The 20,987-nt window shown below is 37.6% G+C and overlaps 1 protein-coding gene across 1 annotated transcript in view; it reads left to right on the top strand.

The window, feature by feature from the left end:
* Positions 1 to 20,987, top strand: part of myo6a (myosin VIa) — a 168,968-nt gene that overhangs the window by 44,080 nt on the left and 103,901 nt on the right. Inside the window, exons 10-11 of the mRNA XM_042391332.1 lie at positions 5,849 to 5,929; positions 15,604 to 15,784. Coding sequence (XP_042247266.1) covers positions 5,849 to 5,929; positions 15,604 to 15,784 — 262 coding nt within the window. The remainder of the gene's footprint in view (positions 1 to 5,848; positions 5,930 to 15,603; positions 15,785 to 20,987) is intronic.

Below are 20,987 nucleotides of genomic sequence, written 5' to 3'. Positions count from 1 at the left end.
TAGTAGAACCCCAGGATAGAAATATAGACCTGCAGATGTGCATGATGGAAGACTACAGAGGAAGACTAAATCTCTTTTTCTGTTGAGGTCTTCACAGATCTGAAATTGACCTATAAATAACTAATTTTTTTGGTAATTAGCTCAGAAAGGTGGTTGAGGACAGTTCAAAATAAACCTGAGGATAATTAGACCTTCTCTAAACTGCGATCACCTCGAACAGACTCAAGAGGAAACTCAGCGTGATGCTCCATCAGTTTGTCACAGATTCATTTTTTCCTCACACTCCACACTTCTGCCTCAAAAAACACATTTTTCTCCCGTGATGATGATGATGATGATGATGATGATGATGAATCATGTGTTTTTAATCTGAATATAATCTGGCCTGACTCTGATCCCAATTCAGGTTTCTCAGGTTACAAAGAACTGAGAGAATCTAAATTAGTGTTATTGGTGGCTTTTTATACACAACTATTTCAAGAATGGTGTGAAAAACATAAAAAGGGCATAATGCTCACATCGTGGATGTCTGGAATAGAAATCAAACATTTAAATAGTTGTTGAGCACCAGAGGGCAGCACTGAGCCATCATGCAGTCCTGCTGTCTGTGGCACCAAATCTCCATTAAAGCTGGAGCCCATCTGGCCGTTCGTACGGATTCTGTACTGTGTTTATTAGACGCCGGCCGTGTTTACCATCTGGTTTGTTCTCTGTTCAACATAAATCCTTCACCTCCAGTTACAAACAGAGGAGTGTACAGTAAAGGCTGCAGATAATGGCTGTTACATTTCTGCTGGTCCTCAAATTAAAGAGAAGCCAGACGTTTTGATCCTTGGCTGTTTTATCTGTCAGCATCTGAGCTCTAAAGTAGAATCTGTTGAAACACTTTTAACACAGTTTAGAAACAAAGAAGTCAGATTTTTTTTTCCAAGAACCAAACGCTCATCTTTGGAGCAGATTGACATCTAAGAAACAAAATAAATGAAATATACTCTCGAGTGATGAAGGTAAATGTGGAGAAGAATTACAGAAATCCATATTTTCAATGCACAAGTGAATATAGTAGAGAAAAAAGTAAATAAAAAGTCAACTCAAGTCATTTTTTATTTATATAGCCCAACATTGCAAATTGCAAATTTGTCTCAAGTGGCTTTAAATAGAGAAATTAAATATAATCGTTATTAAAACAATAACTTTAATAAACACACACATAAAAAAATGCAGAAACCAGATGATTCCAAGCACTTAAAGCTGCTATAATTAATATTTTTAGAATAACACCGTATTAAATGACAAAATATATAATATCAGAGACGTGGCTCGACGTGATGAACCAACAGAGAATCATCACACAACTCTGCAGCTGCACTCAGCTCGACACATTAGAGCACAGTAATGAAGGGATCGGCATTTGATCGGCTTTATTTTAGCTGATACTGATTCTTTAAAATATGCCCAGATTAGCCTTGATCTTTACATATGTACATGCATTCATATACACATTAGAAAAAACAAATGTAAACCCTAAAAAACAAAGATCAACCAAACAAAAAAACCTTTTAACAAAAATTCATATAAAACAAGTTTCCTGGTGTATCAGTTAGAGATACATAAAGTATATCAACAGCAGTAAATACACTCTCAAAAACACAAGGGAAGAGATAATGATGATAAAAAACAAACAAAAAACCATCTCTGTTGAGCACATAATGTAAATACACAGCTCTAATAAGGCCGTTACTTCATCCTGTTACCACCAGCACACAACAAAGTAGTTATTTCCATGACTGATTCGTTTCCACACATCGTTTGGACGTTTTCAAGTCCCGGAAGCTCGTTAAAGTTCTACTGTAGAGATTCGGGAAGCAGCTCAACCTTCGTTTTGTTTGAAGCACTTTGACATAGTGGAGTTGAAGTAGAAATCAGACGTGCTTAAGTTTCCCAAAAGGAATGAAAATGAGTCTGATTTGTTTTCTCCAGGCTGCTGCTCCCACATGTCAGAGGACATTTACATCAAGTTGAACCTCTCTCAACTTCTCAAAGGTTTTAAGTATAAAGTCAAATATACATTAAAGTGTTTTAGGCGAGCGTGGATTTGGAAATGTGTACACAGCACTATGTTTACCATGCAGGATGGGCATCGCTATGTAAATTACCTCCGTTATTTTTTTCATTCATATAATAAAAACACGAATAAAAGCAAAAACCAGATCAGTGCTTCATTTTTTTTATTTGACCTTAGTCTTAGATCTTAAACAGTCTTTGCTCACCTGATTCTCTCAGAAAACAGCTGAGTCGTACTCAGAATAAAAAAGAAACATCTATTCAACAGTCATATTCAGGCCTTAAAGTGCCGACGCTCGCTCTCTGCAACTTATTACACCTCCTGCGGTCAGTTCAGCATCTTCTAATGGATTCATATATCTACAGTTTTTTCCTGCTGGTGGGGAAAGTTTAAAAAAAAAAGATTCATTGTGCTCTCTCATAATAGCGGTTTTGGTTTGAGGCTGTGACGGCCGCGATGAACTCTTTCAGTTTCTTTTGTGCACCAGAAGGAGCGACGAGGTGCGTTCAGGTCCGAGCAGGTTTGTTCAAGGTGTTTTTAAAGAGCTGATTTTGGTGTGAAGTGATTTACAAAGTGTTGATAAGACATGAGAGAACAAGAGATGTGAAAGGTGTGTCTGAAGTCCTTTAACTGAAGTAAAAGAATAAATACCTCAGTGGCAAAGTACTTTAAGTCCCCCTTTAATATATAATGTAGTCAGATGTCAAAAGTAACAGATTTTAGTCTCCTTTATGCTTTCAGATCAAATCAAGAAGGAAACAAATATGGGAAAAATAATGAAATTAGATGGAAAGGAAGTATGAAAAGAAGGCATAAGGAAGGAAATCAAATACAGAATAAGCAGGAAAAGGAGGAAGAACAGAAGAAAAATATACAAAGAAAGAAAGATAGAAGCAAGAAAAGAAGGTATTAAGGAAGGAAAGAATGAAAAAGACAAGGTGAAATAATGAAGGAATCAACAAAGGGCATAAAGGAGTAAGGAAGAAAGGAAAGACAAAAAGAAGACAAAGAAGAGAAGAAAGAAGAACTGAAAGAAAGAGATGAAAGAAAAACAAATATGAGAAAAAGAAGGAAAGTTATCAAGATGTATGAAAACACATTTGAAAAGATGGCAACAAGGAAGGAAAAAATAATAAAAGAAAGAGAAAAGATTAAGGAATCAAGGAAAAAAGTCTGACCCATAAAGAAAGAAGGTAAAAAAATGCTGCTTACAGTTTGAGAAGAGGTTATTAAGGAAGTAAAGAAAGAAAGACGGAGAGAAGAATGAGGGAAATAAAAATGTGAGGAAGGAAAAAAGAAATGGCGAAAAGAGGAAACAAGTAAGGGCTGAAGGAGGTAAAGATGGAAGAGAAGAGAGAGATCATTGATACTTTGTGAACTTATTTCATATCAAATATCTCGATATCTAGATGAGATGGTCAGTGTGGGAGATTAGACGATTCTTGTTGTGACTTTCAGTCCAATCGTAGCTGGTTGTCTTTTACGATGAGTTACGATTGGATTGGATCTTCACCGTGTTTACTCGTGTGTGTCAAAGAACGTCTGAGCTCCTATTTATCGCAGAAAAACTGGAGATGGGATGTTGTTGGCGTGTTTTGAAGCGTCCCAGATGCAGCATCAGTTTCCTTCCACACACACACACGATACACTACATGGGAATAAAAGAAACAATTGTCGCACCTCAAGCTCATTTTCTTTCCAGACGTATCCTGATTTCTTTCTGTCTGGTGTGGCCACTGTTGGGCTGGAAAAAAAAAAATGCACTGGATGAAAAGTAGAAGCATCTATGAGAGCATAATGGAGCCTTGTGGTGTTTTGTTTTGAGGTGAGATTGAACGAGCGTTTGCAGAGGAGGAAAACAAGAGGAACAAGATGGAGAACGCGTCTCATCTGCAATCTGCTGAAGAGATGGAGGGCTGCATGAAGGGAAGGCCTCCCCGTGGCTTCTCCTGTAATGAAAGTTTTTGTTTATGTCCATCTGCTCCGCTTAAAGGACTCGCCTCTCCAAACAAGATAAGCCCCGGCTTAGAGCCGCCGCCGCCGCCACCGCCGAATCTCTCATTTTCCCTCCTCCCCAAGACACCTGGGAAGTTAGAGTCGCCGTTACCTCGTATCTCTGCGTAAAGCTGGGGAGGCCAGCTGGTGAAAGTCATTTAATCTGGGACAGGATGATTCACCGAGGGGACGGGATTGCTTTTTGTGCAAATGCTAATTTAATTATTGAGGTGAATTGAGACCGACGGCGAACAGAAGTTGTGCTTTCTTATCAGACACAAGAGAAAAGATGTGAAAACTGTCTAAGAAACATGCTTTGGGATCATCACACACAAACTACACAGGCCTTTCTTGTAGAAAGTACCACAACTTCAGACTTGACTACTTGGGAATTCAAACTTCTCTCAACAACTCAGAAGTCCAAACTCTGTAGGACGGGAGGACGCAGGACTGTCATTTGCAGTTGGAACAGCAGCGTTCTCAACACAGCTGGACCTGACTGTACTGTGACAAAATCATCTCAACTCAAAGCTCCACTGACAGACTTTTTAACAAGGAAAAATAACCTGAATGACAGTAAGATGCAGTCAGTTATCTTATTCAATCTGTAATGTAGCTATTATAAAAATCTAATTTGTTATGTATATAAGAAAATAAAGCAAAATGTAATATAGAGTCATCTGTAAATGTTGATGTATGTATTTATTTGAAGTGTGTTAATATCTGTACATATAAGGAGGCAGCGCTGTTGTTCTGTCCAATAAAAACATGAAGCTTCACTTTAACTTCAGACAAACTAATGTGGATTAGATTTCATCTCTGAGATCATTATTCATCTCGGAAAAGGAATCATATCAGATATCAAAATGCTGCAGAGATCACACTGTTTTACCCGAGATGACCACGGATGTTGAGCGGACGATCATCTCAATCACAGGGCCGAGATGTAGACTTTGAGTTGGAACAGTAGTCGGGATGTGACCGATGACGTTTCACAAGTCCACAAGTCCACAAGAACAGACAAGAACGGGTGTTGACTTTCGAGGCGTCTGTACGCTACAAAGATCCTCTAACAGCGTCTGAAACCGCCTTTCTGAAGCAATCTGACAATCGCTCACTTTGAACAATGACTGTTGAACAATTTGTGGCCGAGGGGACGCAATTCGCATCAAAACTCGAACTTTTTAATCTTCAAATCATAACTCTGTCAAACCTGAATGCGCAGACATCAAAACACAAGATGTAAAAATCAGCAGAGCTTTTCTCTTTGCAATCTGTTATTAATCAATGCGAATAAATCCACTTTAAAATCTTATTGATTGCTTTGAGATCTCGGTTCGTAATCATCAAGTTTCTGACTTTTCCTCCAGTAAAAGTTTTTACAGCTGCATCCGTGCCTGTGTTATAAATAAATACGTTTATTTATATAGCAGTTATCAGAACCAGGGATTACAAAGCACTTTATAAACATAAATACATACATGCAGGCAGATTTACTCAAATTGACTAAGGGAAAAAGGCACAAAAATTTGCAGAAGCAAAAGAAAAAGCTGTTTAAAACTGGCTAATCAATCAGAGTGATCAATGATAATGTTTATTTATATCGATACATGTTTTGAGATTACTAAGGCTCAGAAAGTCCCATCAACATGGTTCTTATATCACTGAAAATCTCCTTTATATGTTCATAAATGGACGCAAAAGAGACAAAAGCTCAAAGTGTACAGTATAGTTTTTGACAGGTTTGACTTACATATTTGCTTTTCTCTCTTTCTGTGTGTTTTTCAGTACCTGAACAGAGGATGCACTCGGTTCTTCGCCTCCAAAGACACAGACAAACAGATCCTGCAGAACCGCAAGAGCCCAGAGGTACAGTCCACCGCAGCCTGACTCCATTTCATTCAATCACTTCTTCCACACTGCCGGTTTGTGTTGTTTTTAAAGGACAGATTCACAATTTTTCAAGTCTGTCTTTAAAACAACAGTCAGGAGCCCAAATGAACATTGAAACAGGTTTTTCACACTCGAGAAATTGTGAATCTGTCCTTTAAGGTTTAACCCCAGTGTCCAGCATGTGGCATTATTATTGTTTTACTACTTTTGTACTGAAGTTAACAAGCAGAATAGTAACAGTCATCAGTATAAGATAAAGAAGGAGTTTAACTGTAAACAATACAAAGATATTCCAGTGGATTAACAGTATAGACCTGTAAATGTGCAGGATATATCCCCTTCATTGTCAGACACAATCATTTAATCTCCATAAAAACACAGTGTTGCATGTCTGTCAGTCAGTATAGAAAAAAGTATAGTGTTTTGTACTCCAGTGAGGAGTGTAGCTGAACTGTGTCCACTGTGTTTCATTCTCAGTTTTAGTTGAATGCAAAAAAAATACAAGTAGAAAAAAAAGCAAAAGTTCTCATCGCCTTGTGGGCTGTAAGAAAGGAAACAGTTGCTCTGCAAACTCCGCTAGCGCCTCGTTAAACCTGACTCAGCAGATTGATTCAGATTTACTGCCTCCAGCTCCTGTTTCCTTCTGGCTGTTTTTTGCCTGTGCAGGACGGTTTGTAGCTTTTGATTTATACCTCCTCTGTTCTCTCATCGTTCACCGTGTCTGATGCTCTTTGTCCTGCTCTCTCGCTTCTTTGTTGCTGTTTGCTTAGTATCTTCTCTCATCTCCTCAGCTGAACAGATTTATCAGGTGTGAATCTTATTATTGGTTTCTTTGTTTGTCTTGGTAACTCCAGGTAATTCCCAGCTGGGAGAGGAAATCCTCTGATCCACTGGAATAGGATTTGGCCACAAGGAGTTTTACCTCTTTGAAGGGAATAATACTGTAAATGTGTGATTATGTTTGTTTCTACAAGTCTTGAAATTATTTCACCTCACAGAAGAATAAATCCAGTGAAAGTAGTGTAAACTAGTGTAAAATCTTTGTGTAGGAATCAGTTTAGTTTAATTTATTGCCCCCGAAAGACAAATTCAGTTTACATTTTCCAGCATACTGATGATTCTTCCTCTCTTAGACTCTGCCCAGTGCTGGAGGTAAACATGTAATGTTTGTCCTGAGGGTGGCGCTAGAGGGAAGGTCATGGGGTTATTGAAATCTAAAGGGTTCATCCCAAGCAGGTAGCTTCCAGAAAGCCAATTACCTTAAACCTGCATTTTCTCTAATGGCCAGCAGGGGGTGACTCTGTACTGTTTGTATAGAAGTCTATGAGAAAATGACCCTACTTCTCTCTTGATTTATTACCTCAGTAAACACTTTCCTAATGAGTTTATGGGCTCAGTCACTAGTTTCAAGTCTTCTTCAATGCAGCAGGATGTTCATTATTTAAATTATGGTCCCATTTAGAGTAAAATAGATGATAAAGCAGCTTATGTTTTAGGGTGTGGATACCTTGTGATCGACAAGTTGCTTTAGTTGGACCCTTGGAGCTCCCCCCCAGCTCCACACTCTCTTCCAAATATGGTCACTTCTTATCACTTCTGGCTCGGTGATGGTCAAACTCGAGGCTTCAAAACAGGAGTCCATAAACCAATGGGTGACATCATGTTGGCTACGTCCATTATTTTTATCCATTTGAAGAGCAGGAATATGTTTGTGACTGTCAGACTTGAAGATGGTGTATAATATAACACATTTTCTTACTCGGTTTGCCATTACCATAAACATGACATATAGTTTCTGTGTTGATTGAGTTCTGTGACAGTTTGACTCTTGAAAACTGCGAATATTGTGGAAATTTCCCTCAAACCATGCAGAGCATATATTCTGAAAGTAGTTTCTTCAACCCAGACACTATAAAAAAAAAAAGTTGTTTTTCATTTTTATGACTCAGCTGCTTCTCACTTGCTGTAATGAAGCTGTGAACTTCAACCAAAAAAGCAGAAATATACTTTTAGTTTCCCCCCTGATGGTCCAGAAGATTGAAATGGGAATGTGAGATCATAAATGGTCAAAAACATAACAATTTATCTTCTGGGGATATTGGGAAAGCAATCAGGCCAGATGTTATTGAGATATCTTGTTCAGGACTCAAGTTTTGTTTTGGCTGGACCAGCTGAAGACAATAAAGTCCTGCATGACTGTAAAACATGGCTGAATATGATCATTATGAATATGTAAATATACTCATCTAAGCAAATAAAACATCGAATGTATGTAAATTTAGATGGTGTCCAGTAAATCACCACAAAAGACCATATTTGGAAACTAGAATACAGTGATTATGGGAAGAGTTGTTTGTATGTCTGCCGTCACTACTGCATTGTCTTCACAAATTAGACGTGGATTAATTAAATGGATTTTTTCCACAAATTTAAGTCTCGGATTAATGTTCTGCATTTAAAAGCTCTGCAAAGCACATCTGTTGAAACAAGTGATCCAGTCTCATTTTCACGCTTTAAAGCAAGACTATGGAACTGAAATGACAATTATAGTAAGACTGTAAATGTTGAAACGTAATGTAACAGTACAGAAAAGTCATAAAGTCAGTTACACAGCAATATCTATCTACATTCTGCTAGCATCAGCCACCGTAAGCTACTGGTCATACCAGAGCAAGTGAGGCTGTAGCAGCAGGAGTGTGTTCAATGACAATGAATTAAACTTTTCATTTGAAAGAGGAAGAATCTGTTATTTCATCTTTAAAAAGTTATTTAGCCCCACTTTAAGGCATTTAAAGCTAATACTTTGATCTCTACACTAGTGTAGATTCTAGAAAGTTAAAAAACAAAAAAGTAAAAGTCTCTACTTTTTGTGAAACAATGTGAGATTTTGACACTCAATTAAATTTTTTACTTTGAGGCAGTCATGGTGTGAGATTTGCAGTTTTATCCTCAACACATAACTGTGTTTTACGGTCGGTGATGAAGGACTCTACTTACTTGTGTTTCATTAGAACTTGTTTGCGCCTCGATGTGATTTGCAGTAATTTGTTGGCGAACAAGATGAAAACTTTTGCTTTTACCTCAAGCAACCGAGATGGAAAAAAAAAACGAGACGATAAAGCAGAGGATGCCTTTGCAAAGCTCCATTTGAATATTTGTGTGCAATTATGTAGGCTTGCTATGCTGCAGCGGTAACACATTAAAGAGATGAAACCCAACACTAGATTATCTCAGCAACAACAAAGACCCTCTCAGATATTTCATTAGTGTCGTTATGTTTCCTGGCCTGGAATTCCTTGCTGCAAACTAGCTCTGCCTATATAATCTAATATATTTCAGAATAAATTCAGATGTTCACATTAAAACAGCAAACATTTTAATTAGCAGCCTGGCTCAGAGCCTCGGTGCAGCACAAAGACATCTAATGGGTTGCATTAATAAGAAAACCACCTCATGTGAAATGAGCTCTTTCCTTTGCCTTCGGCCTTTGATTAATTATGCACAAGTATCCCATTACTGCGGATACTGTATATGTGGCATTCCCTGCAGTGCAGCATTATTAATTATCACAGTCATTAAGAGGAACATAGACAAGAGACGGGTGCTCTGCTGTCCATGCTGAAGATGGTGGATGAATGGAAGGATATTCTACCGAGACTCATAGATCCTATTATATATAAGTCAATTTTATTTGTATAGCCCAATATCACAAATCACAAATGTGCCTTAGGGGGCTTTACAGTCTGTACAGTTCATCACTTTCCTTTGCAACATAGAAGATTCAATCTGTAAGTCTTTGCATTTTGAGAAACCTTTAATAATGCATCACAGTTTGTTTGATATTTTCATATTCATAATTATTTAATGTTTCCACATAAACTTTAAAAGGAATGGTGCAGGCTGTAACTGCAGGATTTCTTCTGTATTAGCGCGCTATCCAAGCACATTTATCTTACTTGTTTTTCCATTACCATAAACATGACAATTTCTGTGTTGATTGAGTTTTGTGACAGTCGGACTCATGATAACTGTGAATATGGTGGAAATTTCCCTCAAACCATGCAGAACATATCGTCTGAAAGTAGTTTTACTGTTTTGTTCAACCCAGACACTATAAAAAAAAGCTGTTTTTCATTTTCATGACTCAGGATATCACAACTTCACCAGCAGCTGTAGATCTGAGAAACCACTGCTGCTGCTGCTGCTTCTCACTGGGTTTAAACACAGTGTAATGAAGCTGTGGACTTCAACCAAAAAAGCAGAAATATGCTTTTAATTGACGCCTTAACTATGAAGTTTAAGCAGTAAATTTCCCCCTGATGGTCCAGAAGATTGAAATTAGAGTATGAGATCAGTTTAGTGGCGTCTCCACAGGCCACTTATCTTTGAGTGTAGATATAAACTGTACAGCTGCCTGGTGGTGTCCAAAAGCAACAACAATGTTATATTTTATCTTACTATGTTGCTTCAAACCTTTACCTTCACTGATACAGATAATTCAGCTTAAATGGTGTTAAATTTGAATATATGAGACCTAATTTCAACGTTTTATCTGATTTCAACAACAAAGGTCAGATGATTTCCACCCTAAAAATGCATCTACCTTAAACCATTGCTCAAAGATCTGTCAAAGATTTCCTTGTATTTTAGATATCCTTCTCTTAAAATCTAATTCAGATAATATCTGCTGATATTTGTCTTGAGAATAAATACATGTCGTGGGATTTTCTTCAGGCAGAAAAAGGTAATGGAGCTTGTCTAACTTTTTGTTTTTCATTTAAATTTTCTATTTTCTTAGTTCATTAAGCAAGCGTGATATGTGAAATTGAATTACATGTTTGTGGTCACAGAAGTGTCGCACTGTGGAGACATTCAGAAAGGAAACAAAGAAGCTGAAAGAAGTAACTAAAACAACAAAGCCGTGGTGAACAGAACGCAGGACAATGACTAATTTGTCTCGTGTTATAATCGCTTCAAGCTTGTACTGCTCAATTACTTGGTGGTGTTAGACTTGGAGTCACAAACACAGTGTTGGGTATAAGGCAGAGTTTGTCCTGGAAAATGGCCAAATAAGAGTTTTGTTTTGTGGAATCCACAGAGTACAGCTGGGTGATGCAGCCAAGAAATAAAATCTACATTTTTTTTTCAAGAAATGAAAAAAAAGAAAAAGACCTGCGCCATCTGCAAAGCTATCATTGTCATGCAATTAATTAATTAGAGCAAAAACATCCCTTTTTAATGAACAGTATCAGTGTAGATAGAACACACTAACCTAGTTCATCTGCTCTGTTTGTGTTTGCAAAAAAAATAGCCTGATATCTGCAGACAGTTGCTAGCTGGTGTTGACTGCAACCAGACAACCAGAGCTCAGATCAGTGTGTAGAGTCTTTTTTAAGTCTGTCCCTGTTGTAGATGAGACTTTAGCCCCAGAATGTTCCACAGAAAAGCTCAGAGAAGTGTCTGTGGCTACTCTTTATTAGAGGCGGGTAAGTAAACCAGATGTTGTTACGACTCCCTAAAACAGCTTATTTCAAAGAAGGCCTCAACATAATTAAAGAGTCAGGAGTATCAGAAAAGTCAAACCAATTTATTAACAAAACCAACAACAACTAATAAAAGCTGACGGGGCAGCCAACATGAACAAAAAAGTGAAGAAGTGAAGTGAAGACACCCATACCAACCCACAAACGGTCGTAGGATCTGGGCTCTTCCGTCTAACTTAAACCAACAGGAGAACTAAACCTAACAGATATGAAGCTGCGAAAACAGGATTACCAGACCCACCAAACAAGCAAAAGACTAACAGAGGCAAAAAGCTAAAGCATAGTAAAAGCACACAAAAACAGCAGCTGCTGCCAAGGCTTGGAAGTAGAGAAGAGAGAGTGAGCCAAATTCCTATTTGGCCAATGGTATCAGATGTATATTGGCCAAATCAAACAATAAGTCTTCATCCTGGAAGTTTTTTCTCATGTAAAAACAAAAAAAAACACTGTCTGATAATGCATAAATCTCTCCTTTGTGTCGCTTGTCCAAGTTGAGTTTTTGAGCATGTAGCTCATTACTGCCACCTGAGGCTGGAGGGCAGAAAACACACAGTGGTACTTGACGGTTGGTGACAACTGCAGTTGAAGTGGGTGTTTTTCCCTCCAGTGGCCATATGGGGCAATAATGATAATAATTTCACACTCAGCAAGGTGAGATTCAGGCGTTATCAGAAGTGTTTTAAGGTGTCACAAGAGAAAAGACTTTAAGGATGAGGACTAACTGGTTGGTTTGGCAAATTTGGTACGTCTGGTGATCTGCCCCACCTCCCTTAAAGAGCAGTGTACAGCAGTTTCACCAAGGCTGAATCCAAATGTCTGGACTTGACCACACTTGCAGACTTGCAGACTTTGTGGGCGTATTCTCGGGAAGTCTGAGTACAGAGGTCTACAAATGAAACTTTTTGAAATTAGTTACAGAGTCAGGAATTTCAATTAATCTCCATGGAAAGAATAGAGGCCTTAAGTCCCATCTCATAGTGAATTTTATCCCTTTGGGGTCCAGTGCCCTTGCAGACCTGCGACACATCATTTGACAAGTCAACAAGTCTGGAGGACGGACATTTAGATTCAGCCTAAATTTCTCTTTGAAGACTTCTCTCACCTTTTTGTGCATCTTATAACTTGATTTTCATGACATTGTAATAACATATAATGACATACTGCAATGAGCGTTCAGAAACATTCAAATCAATCAGTGTAATTCGATATATCGCTCAGCCCTACCAATGAAATAACATTTGCAAACACCCCTCAGCATTGTGCTTTGACTTGAGCACCAGGATGGAAGAGCAGGCACCACAGATAATATCAGATAAAACCCAGGATCACAGAAAAGTACCCTTCATTCACTTTAATGTAGCCTCAAATTCAGGTAAGCTTGAACTTTAGAAAAAGAAACACGTTGGATTTGAAGTTTCCATACAGAATCAAACAAACGTGGAGTCTTCCCCTCCCGCCTGGTGCTTCAGGTTACGTAAAACAAACGCACAAAAGGATTAGTTGCAGATGATTGAGACCAGGTGTAGTCACAAGTGCTCTTTGCTGTCATCACTGATCAATGATGTGCTGTATGTCTCCTCACTGCTCCGTCTCGTATCACACAGGATGAAAAGGTGATTTCCTCCTTTCTGTTTTTAAGGGACTCTCTTAGATCTTCACGTTGATGTGAATGTTGGGGAAGCCTCACCGCTGGGTTCACATCTCCTCCTTGAGTGTATGGAGGTTAATGCATGCTGATTTTAATCTTTATTTCACCTCTTGAGTGCTTCGTATGGTTTCCTACTTTCGTCTGCCGTGTAGAAAATAGTGTTTCAATCAAACTGAAATCACTTGTGATTGCTTTTGTGTATCTCAGAATGTCACAGTGCAGAGGTATAAACACCAAAAAGCTCAGCAGAAAGAGGTGCTGATTAAAAATTTGGTCTCTATGTGCATCAGTGTTGACATTTTATGTTCTAGGAAACGGTCTCATCTCAAGATATAATTTTCATTAGCTTAAAATTCAGTTTATTGGTAAGTCTGCACTATTTAGGTTCTCTTCACACCAGATCAGCTTTTACAACAGATGTTGTTATTTATGTTGTAAGGATTTTAAAAAAATGTCAAAGAACTCTAAAATTCACAAACCATTTTTGTGGTGATATAGATTAAAGTCCAGTGGCAGAGTGTAACTAAGTACATTTACTCAAGTGCAGTACTGAGGTACTTTTACTTTACTTTAGTATTTCCATTTAATGCTACTTTATACTTCCACTCCACTACATTTTAGAAGGAAATATTGTACTTACATTACATTTATTCCACAGCTATAGTTACTAGCTACTTTTCAGATCAATAATTTATGTGTAAAACATACAATCATCTTTATAAAATAACTATAAAATAGCATTGTTATAGATTAGATGACCCAACAGTATAAGTTGTTAACATTGGCTCTGTGTTGACAACTTTAAAATGCTGCTCACATGTACTATACATGTCAATAAATCAATATCAATATTCCAGTAATATATATGATAAATATAACATTCTAAATGGGACCATTTTGCATAATGAGTACTTTTACTTTGAGACTTTAAGTACATTTTGCTGCCAATACTACTTAAGTAAGGTTTTGAATGCAGGGCTTTTACTTCTAATGGAGTATTTTTTTAGTGTGGTATTGCTACTTTTACTTGAGTAAAAGATCTCAGTTCCAAAACTGGTAAAATCACATTGTTTGTTTTCTTAAATCGTATCCAATCATCTTGCCTATTAATTAAAAATGACAGAACTAGATGCTCAGTTTTCTTCCACCAGATTTGTTGTTTAGAAATTGTATTGTGCATCTGGATGAGAATCTGAAATATATGCACCAAATTTTCCCCAATCAAGTATGTGAACTATTTTTAAAGAATTTGCCAAAAATGGGTCTGACAGGGTTAAAGCTGCATCAGTCTAATTTTGGCCACTAGAGGGCAGAAAACCATCAAATGAAGCTCTCAAAAATATTGATGCAGGTTTAAGAAACCCTTTTAAAAATTACTCAGTCTACACCAAAGACTTGTCACATTTTTCTACTTTCTGCTAACTGTCATTAAAATCTTTCAACAACTTTTTAAGTTATCCTGCAAACTAACAAACAAAAACACCTACTTGGCCAAGGTGAAGATGCAGTAAAGTGTCCAACACTGAGAAATAAAATAAAGTATCTTAGAAACATAAAACAATCCTCCAAAAATCTGAAAAACAATTTTTTTTCAGATTTTCATGCTTTGCAGTGGTATTTTTCCCCACCTGACCAAAAAAACTAATTGACAAAATGTTAACTTATTAGTTATAACTGCTCCTATTGTATAAAGAAATAATTGTTGGATGAGCTGGGTTAACTTGGCAGCCACAACAAAGATTCATAATGAGCTGGTTTGCAGCAATTGTTACCTTCCTGCTGTTGATTTATGTGATTTGACTACATGAGTCTCAATGAAAAAGAAGCCAAATGAAAATCCAATAAGAATCTGATTAAACAGTGAAACCAACTAAGCAGAAGAATTTGTTTTCTACTTAATTTTATCACAGGGATCACTGAGTGGTCAGCATGTAGTTTAACCCGCAGAGGGAAAAGATGACATTTCCCTTTATATCATCAGACTGTGTCATTCTTGAGTGGGTTTTTCAGGTGTGTGTTTGTGTTTGTGTGTTTTCTACTTCACTATCTTCACATTCTCTCTTCTGCAGACTTGAGATGTGTCATGCACTGCTTATTCCGCTTCTGTACACAATATTCAGTCAAAGATGAGTTTATTAGGCAACTTGAAAATAAAATTAAATGATTTCAGTGCTGAATATTTCTTATTGACCTGACTGCCAAAGCAAAGGAAGAGAGTAGCAAAGTAGAGAGGCAGGCGGCTGAAAAGGACTGAAGCCAAATTGTTTGGAAGGATAAATGAATGGAAGAGGGGTAAGTGCTGAAAAAGGAAGGAAGGTCGGTCGGTAGAAGTTAAAGATATTAAAGATAAAAGTAAAGTTGACAGTAAGTTTAAAAGACGCTTGAAAAACCTCGGATGAAGGAAGGAATCAGCCGCCAACAAGTCAGTAACAGTCTCCACTCTGTCCCTGGTTTCTCAGCACATGAAGTCGGGCCCTCTGAAGGACCCGCTGCTGGACGACCAAGGCGACTTCAACCGCATGAGCGTAGCCATGAAGAAGATTGGCCTGGACGACACGGAGAAGCTGGACTTGTTCAGGGTGGTGGCCGGCGTGCTGCACCTCGGAAACATCGACTTCGAGGAGGCCGGAAGCACCTCAGGTGAGCTGCAGCGACATACAAGTACATGAAAAGATAACACGTTGCCCTTGGAGACAATATGAAGTTGACATCAAGAACAGCTCCAAGGCAAGTTTATAACACTTTTCACACACAGGGGCTGTTCAAAGCGCTTTACATATTGCATTAAAGACAAAAACATTAAAAGGCAAATTAAAAGAATAGAAAAGGAAATAAAAGATGTATTTGGAGATGTGTGTAAGAACTGGAGACTTCAAGAAGAAACATGCTTTTTGATTCTACTTACAAATTCCTTAAAGTGGCTGTAATTGATATTTGATAATAACAATGTCTGAGCTGTCAGTGTGTAATGTGTTGGTCGTGGCTTGTAGTGATGAACCTACAGAGAGTTATCAGTGACTCTGCAGCTCCTCTTGGCTTTACAGAGCTTTATAGTGAGATCAGCTCATTGTTTATCTGTCTGGCTGCAACTTTACTGTTTTGGTTCACTCTCACTGCTCTCATAGTGTCGTTTTCAGCTGCAGCAGGCAGCTGTTTTCAGAGAAAAAGCTCTAAAAAGCCACTGCACACTATCTGCTCAGCACCAAACTGCAAACAGACACAGTTAGCTGTAGATTAGCTGGTGAACATAGTGGAGCCAGATATTTCTCTCAGGAGTTGGTGGAAACCAGAAACAGATCTAAAAAAAGAGTGAATATTGGACTTATATTCACCAGCTGGACAGAAACACGACTCCAAATGAATGATAATGTTGCTCCATAGCTGCTGGATGTAGAAATGAGATGAACTGTTTGCTAACAAGTTCAACATATCAACTTAAAAACTGATGATATATCAGTGTTGTGTTCACTACTTGTTTCCGCTGCCAAAACAAATCAGTTAATGCAGGTATTAAGATAAATTATTACATATATACTTATTGATGGGTTTCATATTTTGAACTCATGTTCATCTCATTGAATCAAATCATATTTTTATTTTACAGAACAAAATGTTATAATTTTTTTTATGATGTATGTTCCAAGTATTTGAGATCTCATTCTGTTACTGATTTTGATCAAATTTAACTTGTTCTTGAGTAATGATATGTCGGAATAAAATGTTATCAATAAATTATTTTATAGACAATCAATAATAACGCAGCATGGTAGAAAAATATAGCATTTTAGCTCATTTTATACCCCAGAATCAGCTGATGCTAATATGTCAAACTGAAGTAAAAACGGGTAGAAAACACATACTGTAAATATAAAATACAATATAAAAATTTCCAGTATTATACTTTTTTACCTAAAGAAATTGCAAAATACCTTAACAATTTAAATATATTTTGATTCATTTTCATTCAAAACTTGCAAGACTTCAAGAAATGAACAGAATCTGAATTTGAATAAAAATGAATAAAATATAGAAAACACCTAAACCTTGTCAATCCTGCTGTACAAATCACACTCATGAGTCACCTTTTTAATCCACTAAAACACAGTTAATGCACCGGACGCTGTACCTGTGGTGGCATTCATGCAGAGACGGAGCTTGTTTTATATCGTGTGAAGAATCTCTGCAGAAAACATGAATGCATGTGGTGCACAGCTCTCTTTTATCAGATGAAGACATCACTACTTGGTGTTATAAAGCTCCGGTGGCAAAAATGTGAAGGATTATTCTTTGTGATACAGATTACAAAGAAAATGATTCAGCACATTCTGACCAGGTACCTCAAAGGCATCGTTTAGAGGCTTTTTGTTGGAGAAAATTAAAGAGTTCAGAGGTGATGATGATACTGACTAATGTACTGTGACGTGATCACACATATATGCAACCGTTTTAATGGCTCCATGGACTGAAATCCAGCCTGTGAGTCTCCAAACCAGTGACAGGTTTTAGGCTACGCTGATAGTCGGCTTTGTGTTCGTTCGCTCGACATCAGAAAAGATGAATTGCGGCAAAGGCGGCGCGTCGCATTAAGTTAAATTCACACTGGCTGGAATCTAAGCTGGCAGGATGACAGTTTACTGAGACGCAGCAGAAAGCTAATTCTGAGTCGATGTGACTTTGTTTACAAGCTCAGGCTTACATATAGACTGTCATAAAAAAGGCTTTGAAAAGGGAGAAAAGGGAAGTAGTTTCTCAAGGTGATATATTTGTTTTCGTGGTTCTTTACTGACATTGTGGAATGTAAGACAACCAATGATTTTTATTATATAACCAACGTTTCAAGCACACTTAGTCTTTGTCAAGTTAAAGTGATACACGTCTCACACCTGGTGCTCATGCAACAAACGCTTTTATTAATTTACAGATGAATTCTGTCAATGAGAATAAGTAAGAATACTTTCATAAATAGTTCATAACGGTGCGTTATGTCCCGTCTACTACACACTTTATCACAGATATATCAGTTTTATCACCAGAGAGCGCTGAGAAGTTTTTCAACTGTAAAATGTTTTCGCCGCAATTCTTTAAAGAGCAATTTAATTAGCTCATCAAAAATATGTTTGTAAAATAATATCGGCTCATTTGTTATTCGTAAAACGTTCCAATTATTTATTATAGCCTCAAAAATCCAGCATCGACGGGGTCACCCTAAATAAAAATTTAAAAAATAATGTTTCCACATTTTAATCGTTCTACATGCTTGCATCTTATTTTAAAAAATGTACTATTTTATTTACTATTTTACTCTGATTATGTAACGTCTGTCAAGTGGCAAAATCCTGTCAAGATCCCTGTCACATAAATAATAAGTAAATAAACCTTACAGTAAAGAAATGGATCCCATCTGAGCAGGACTAGTGCGAACTGAAACCACAGGTATGATACAGACGACAGTTTATCATCATAACCGATGATCTAAAAGCGCAGAGTTTTCAGCCGACAGCATTGTGTGATTGCATTTGCTCCGTATCATCCGTCTCACAGGCTTCCCGGCTCCTAAATGGCACCATTTTGGTTCCTAAGAGGCAGCTGCCGTTTTGATCTCATCCCTCAAGACCCTCCTCTGTGAACGATCGCCGTAATATTCAACCTCCATCCACCTTCTTCTCAGCTCAGTCTCGTTGTGGTCAATGATAAATGGTTAAGTTTCGTCATTGGTGTCAGCCAGGGATTTCACTGAAGGGAAATTCATTAATTACATAGTTTAAAAAACTTGCATACTGATTACTCTAGCTATCATTAAAAACATTATTTTCTCTACATTTCAAGAGGCATATTGCAGCGTTGTTTTGTCAGACGCTCCACCTCATCTCACGCCTCATTTTTCACAGCGGTTCAGACTGAAAAAAATCAACAGATCCTTTGAACTTCACTGGTGAAGTTCCTCAGCTCTCGGTTCCTCCCTGTCATTTTCTTCCTCCGCAGGGGAGAGCAGGAAGCGCAGCGGGACGCCTATTAAACAGACTGGTTCTCGCAGCAGGTGGCTGTCGTGGCACGTGTTTTACAGTGAGGAGGGTGGGTTCAGTCAGAGGAAAGTAATGATTCGGTTTTTGAGGCTGGCTCGGCTTATAGTTTGCAGCCTCTGTGTTCAGCACTGCATAGAAATCCCTTGAGGTGAGATTTAAGAAAGCTTTTAAAGAATATTTATTTGTATTTGGCAACGCCAGAAGAGATTTTTATAGTTTAGAAAAGCATCTAGAAGTCAAATTCAAATCAAATTTATTTAACTCGAATGTAAAGTCTTATTATTATGCGGAGCTGAGAAAAGACAACCATCGAGAAAATACAGATTTTTCTAGATATAACAGAGCTGAAGGAAAGGCGTCATCAGAAATAGTGAGCTGTGAAGAGAGATAGAAGATGGAGATGGATATCCAGATGAGCCTAAATGTGGAAACCACACAGAGAGGAGGAAAAAAGGGGAAATCTAGAAACATTTGAAGAAGAGAGACATCTCAGACGTGTTTTAGTTTTTCTTTAAGACGTCTGATGAGTTTCATATCACATCTGTGACCGTCTGATGTCGGGATTGATTTCTAACCACCAGACCATTCAGATGTCTGTGTTGCTTTGTTCTTTAAAAGGTAAATTTTAGCTCAGCATCCATAAAAAATGGGTAAAAAAAATTGGAACAACTCCAACGCTCAACTCTTTTTGTACTTACAGTTTGCTCAAAATAAGAGTGGATGACATACAGTAGAGTAAATGAGTGTCCTCAGTTTTTTTTAGTGTTTACAGAACAAAATCTTCCAATTTTCAATAATTAAATGATTTTTTTTTAGCATTGTGACCAATTTTGATCAAATTTTCCCCCCAAAATATTTGACTTCATCTGACTCAGCAGGATATTTTTTGACAACTCACTTCTTCTTCTTCCAATATTATGAGCAAATTCATTTGTAGATTCATGTCTGCATGTTCTGTGCATTGCAGCGTTTGGATATAATAAAAAATCTGCTCAGCAAACATATTCTGAACTCCTCGCAGGTCAAACTGCTCTGAATGTGCTCGTCTAAGTCCAGCATTAGAATGGAGAGCGTGTCCTCGCATAAGTCACCGGACTCTTTGACACTTGGAGGACGAAGCTGACAGACAGAACTCGATTCTTCTCAAGACTCGATTTATTTCAGAACGAACTGAGAAATCTTGTCAGGAGAGACTTCAAATAATGAGGTTTAATTAACTTGGAATTAGGTCTGAGTCCTTGATTTACATTCACTTTGAGCGTTTCCTTTCAAAGGGTCTTCATTCACAGTCCAGACATTGATTTAATAGCTTTTGCTTAGTTTCCAGGAGCTATTGATTCTTCTCATTGATCAGAGATGTACCTGTACCACTGTGAAGCTTTGTCACCATCCAACTGCTTATACATCTATTGATATAAATATCACAGTTATCAGGGGTTAAAGTCTCTGAATTACATGAAGAGCTTTTGTCTTTTAGTGTCTGACAGGCTGCTTATAAATGAAACTAGTTTCCCCGCATGAATTCATAAAGTTACTTATCTCTCTATGTCTATCTAGTGCTTCATGAATTGATTGAAAAGCATAATCAACAAATATCAATAAATCCCTACAATGACTTGATCTTAGAGCTGGAACAATTAGTCAATTAATCGATTAGTCAATTGACAGAAAATGAATTAATCAAATAATTGTTTTAGTCATTAATGCCAATCATCTGCAGGTCATCTTTAGGCATGAGACTGTGGGTCGTACAAACAAAGACACATGAAGACGACACTTTTGATATTATAACAGACATTTTTCAGTATTTTCTGACATTT

The sequence above is a fragment of the Thunnus maccoyii genome, chromosome 17 (assembly GCF_910596095.1).
Source record: "Thunnus maccoyii chromosome 17, fThuMac1.1, whole genome shotgun sequence".
Lineage (NCBI taxonomy): Eukaryota > Metazoa > Chordata > Actinopteri > Scombriformes > Scombridae > Thunnus > Thunnus maccoyii.
Note: the sequence above shows the minus strand (reverse complement) of the source record. Positions and strands in the feature narration are given on the sequence as shown.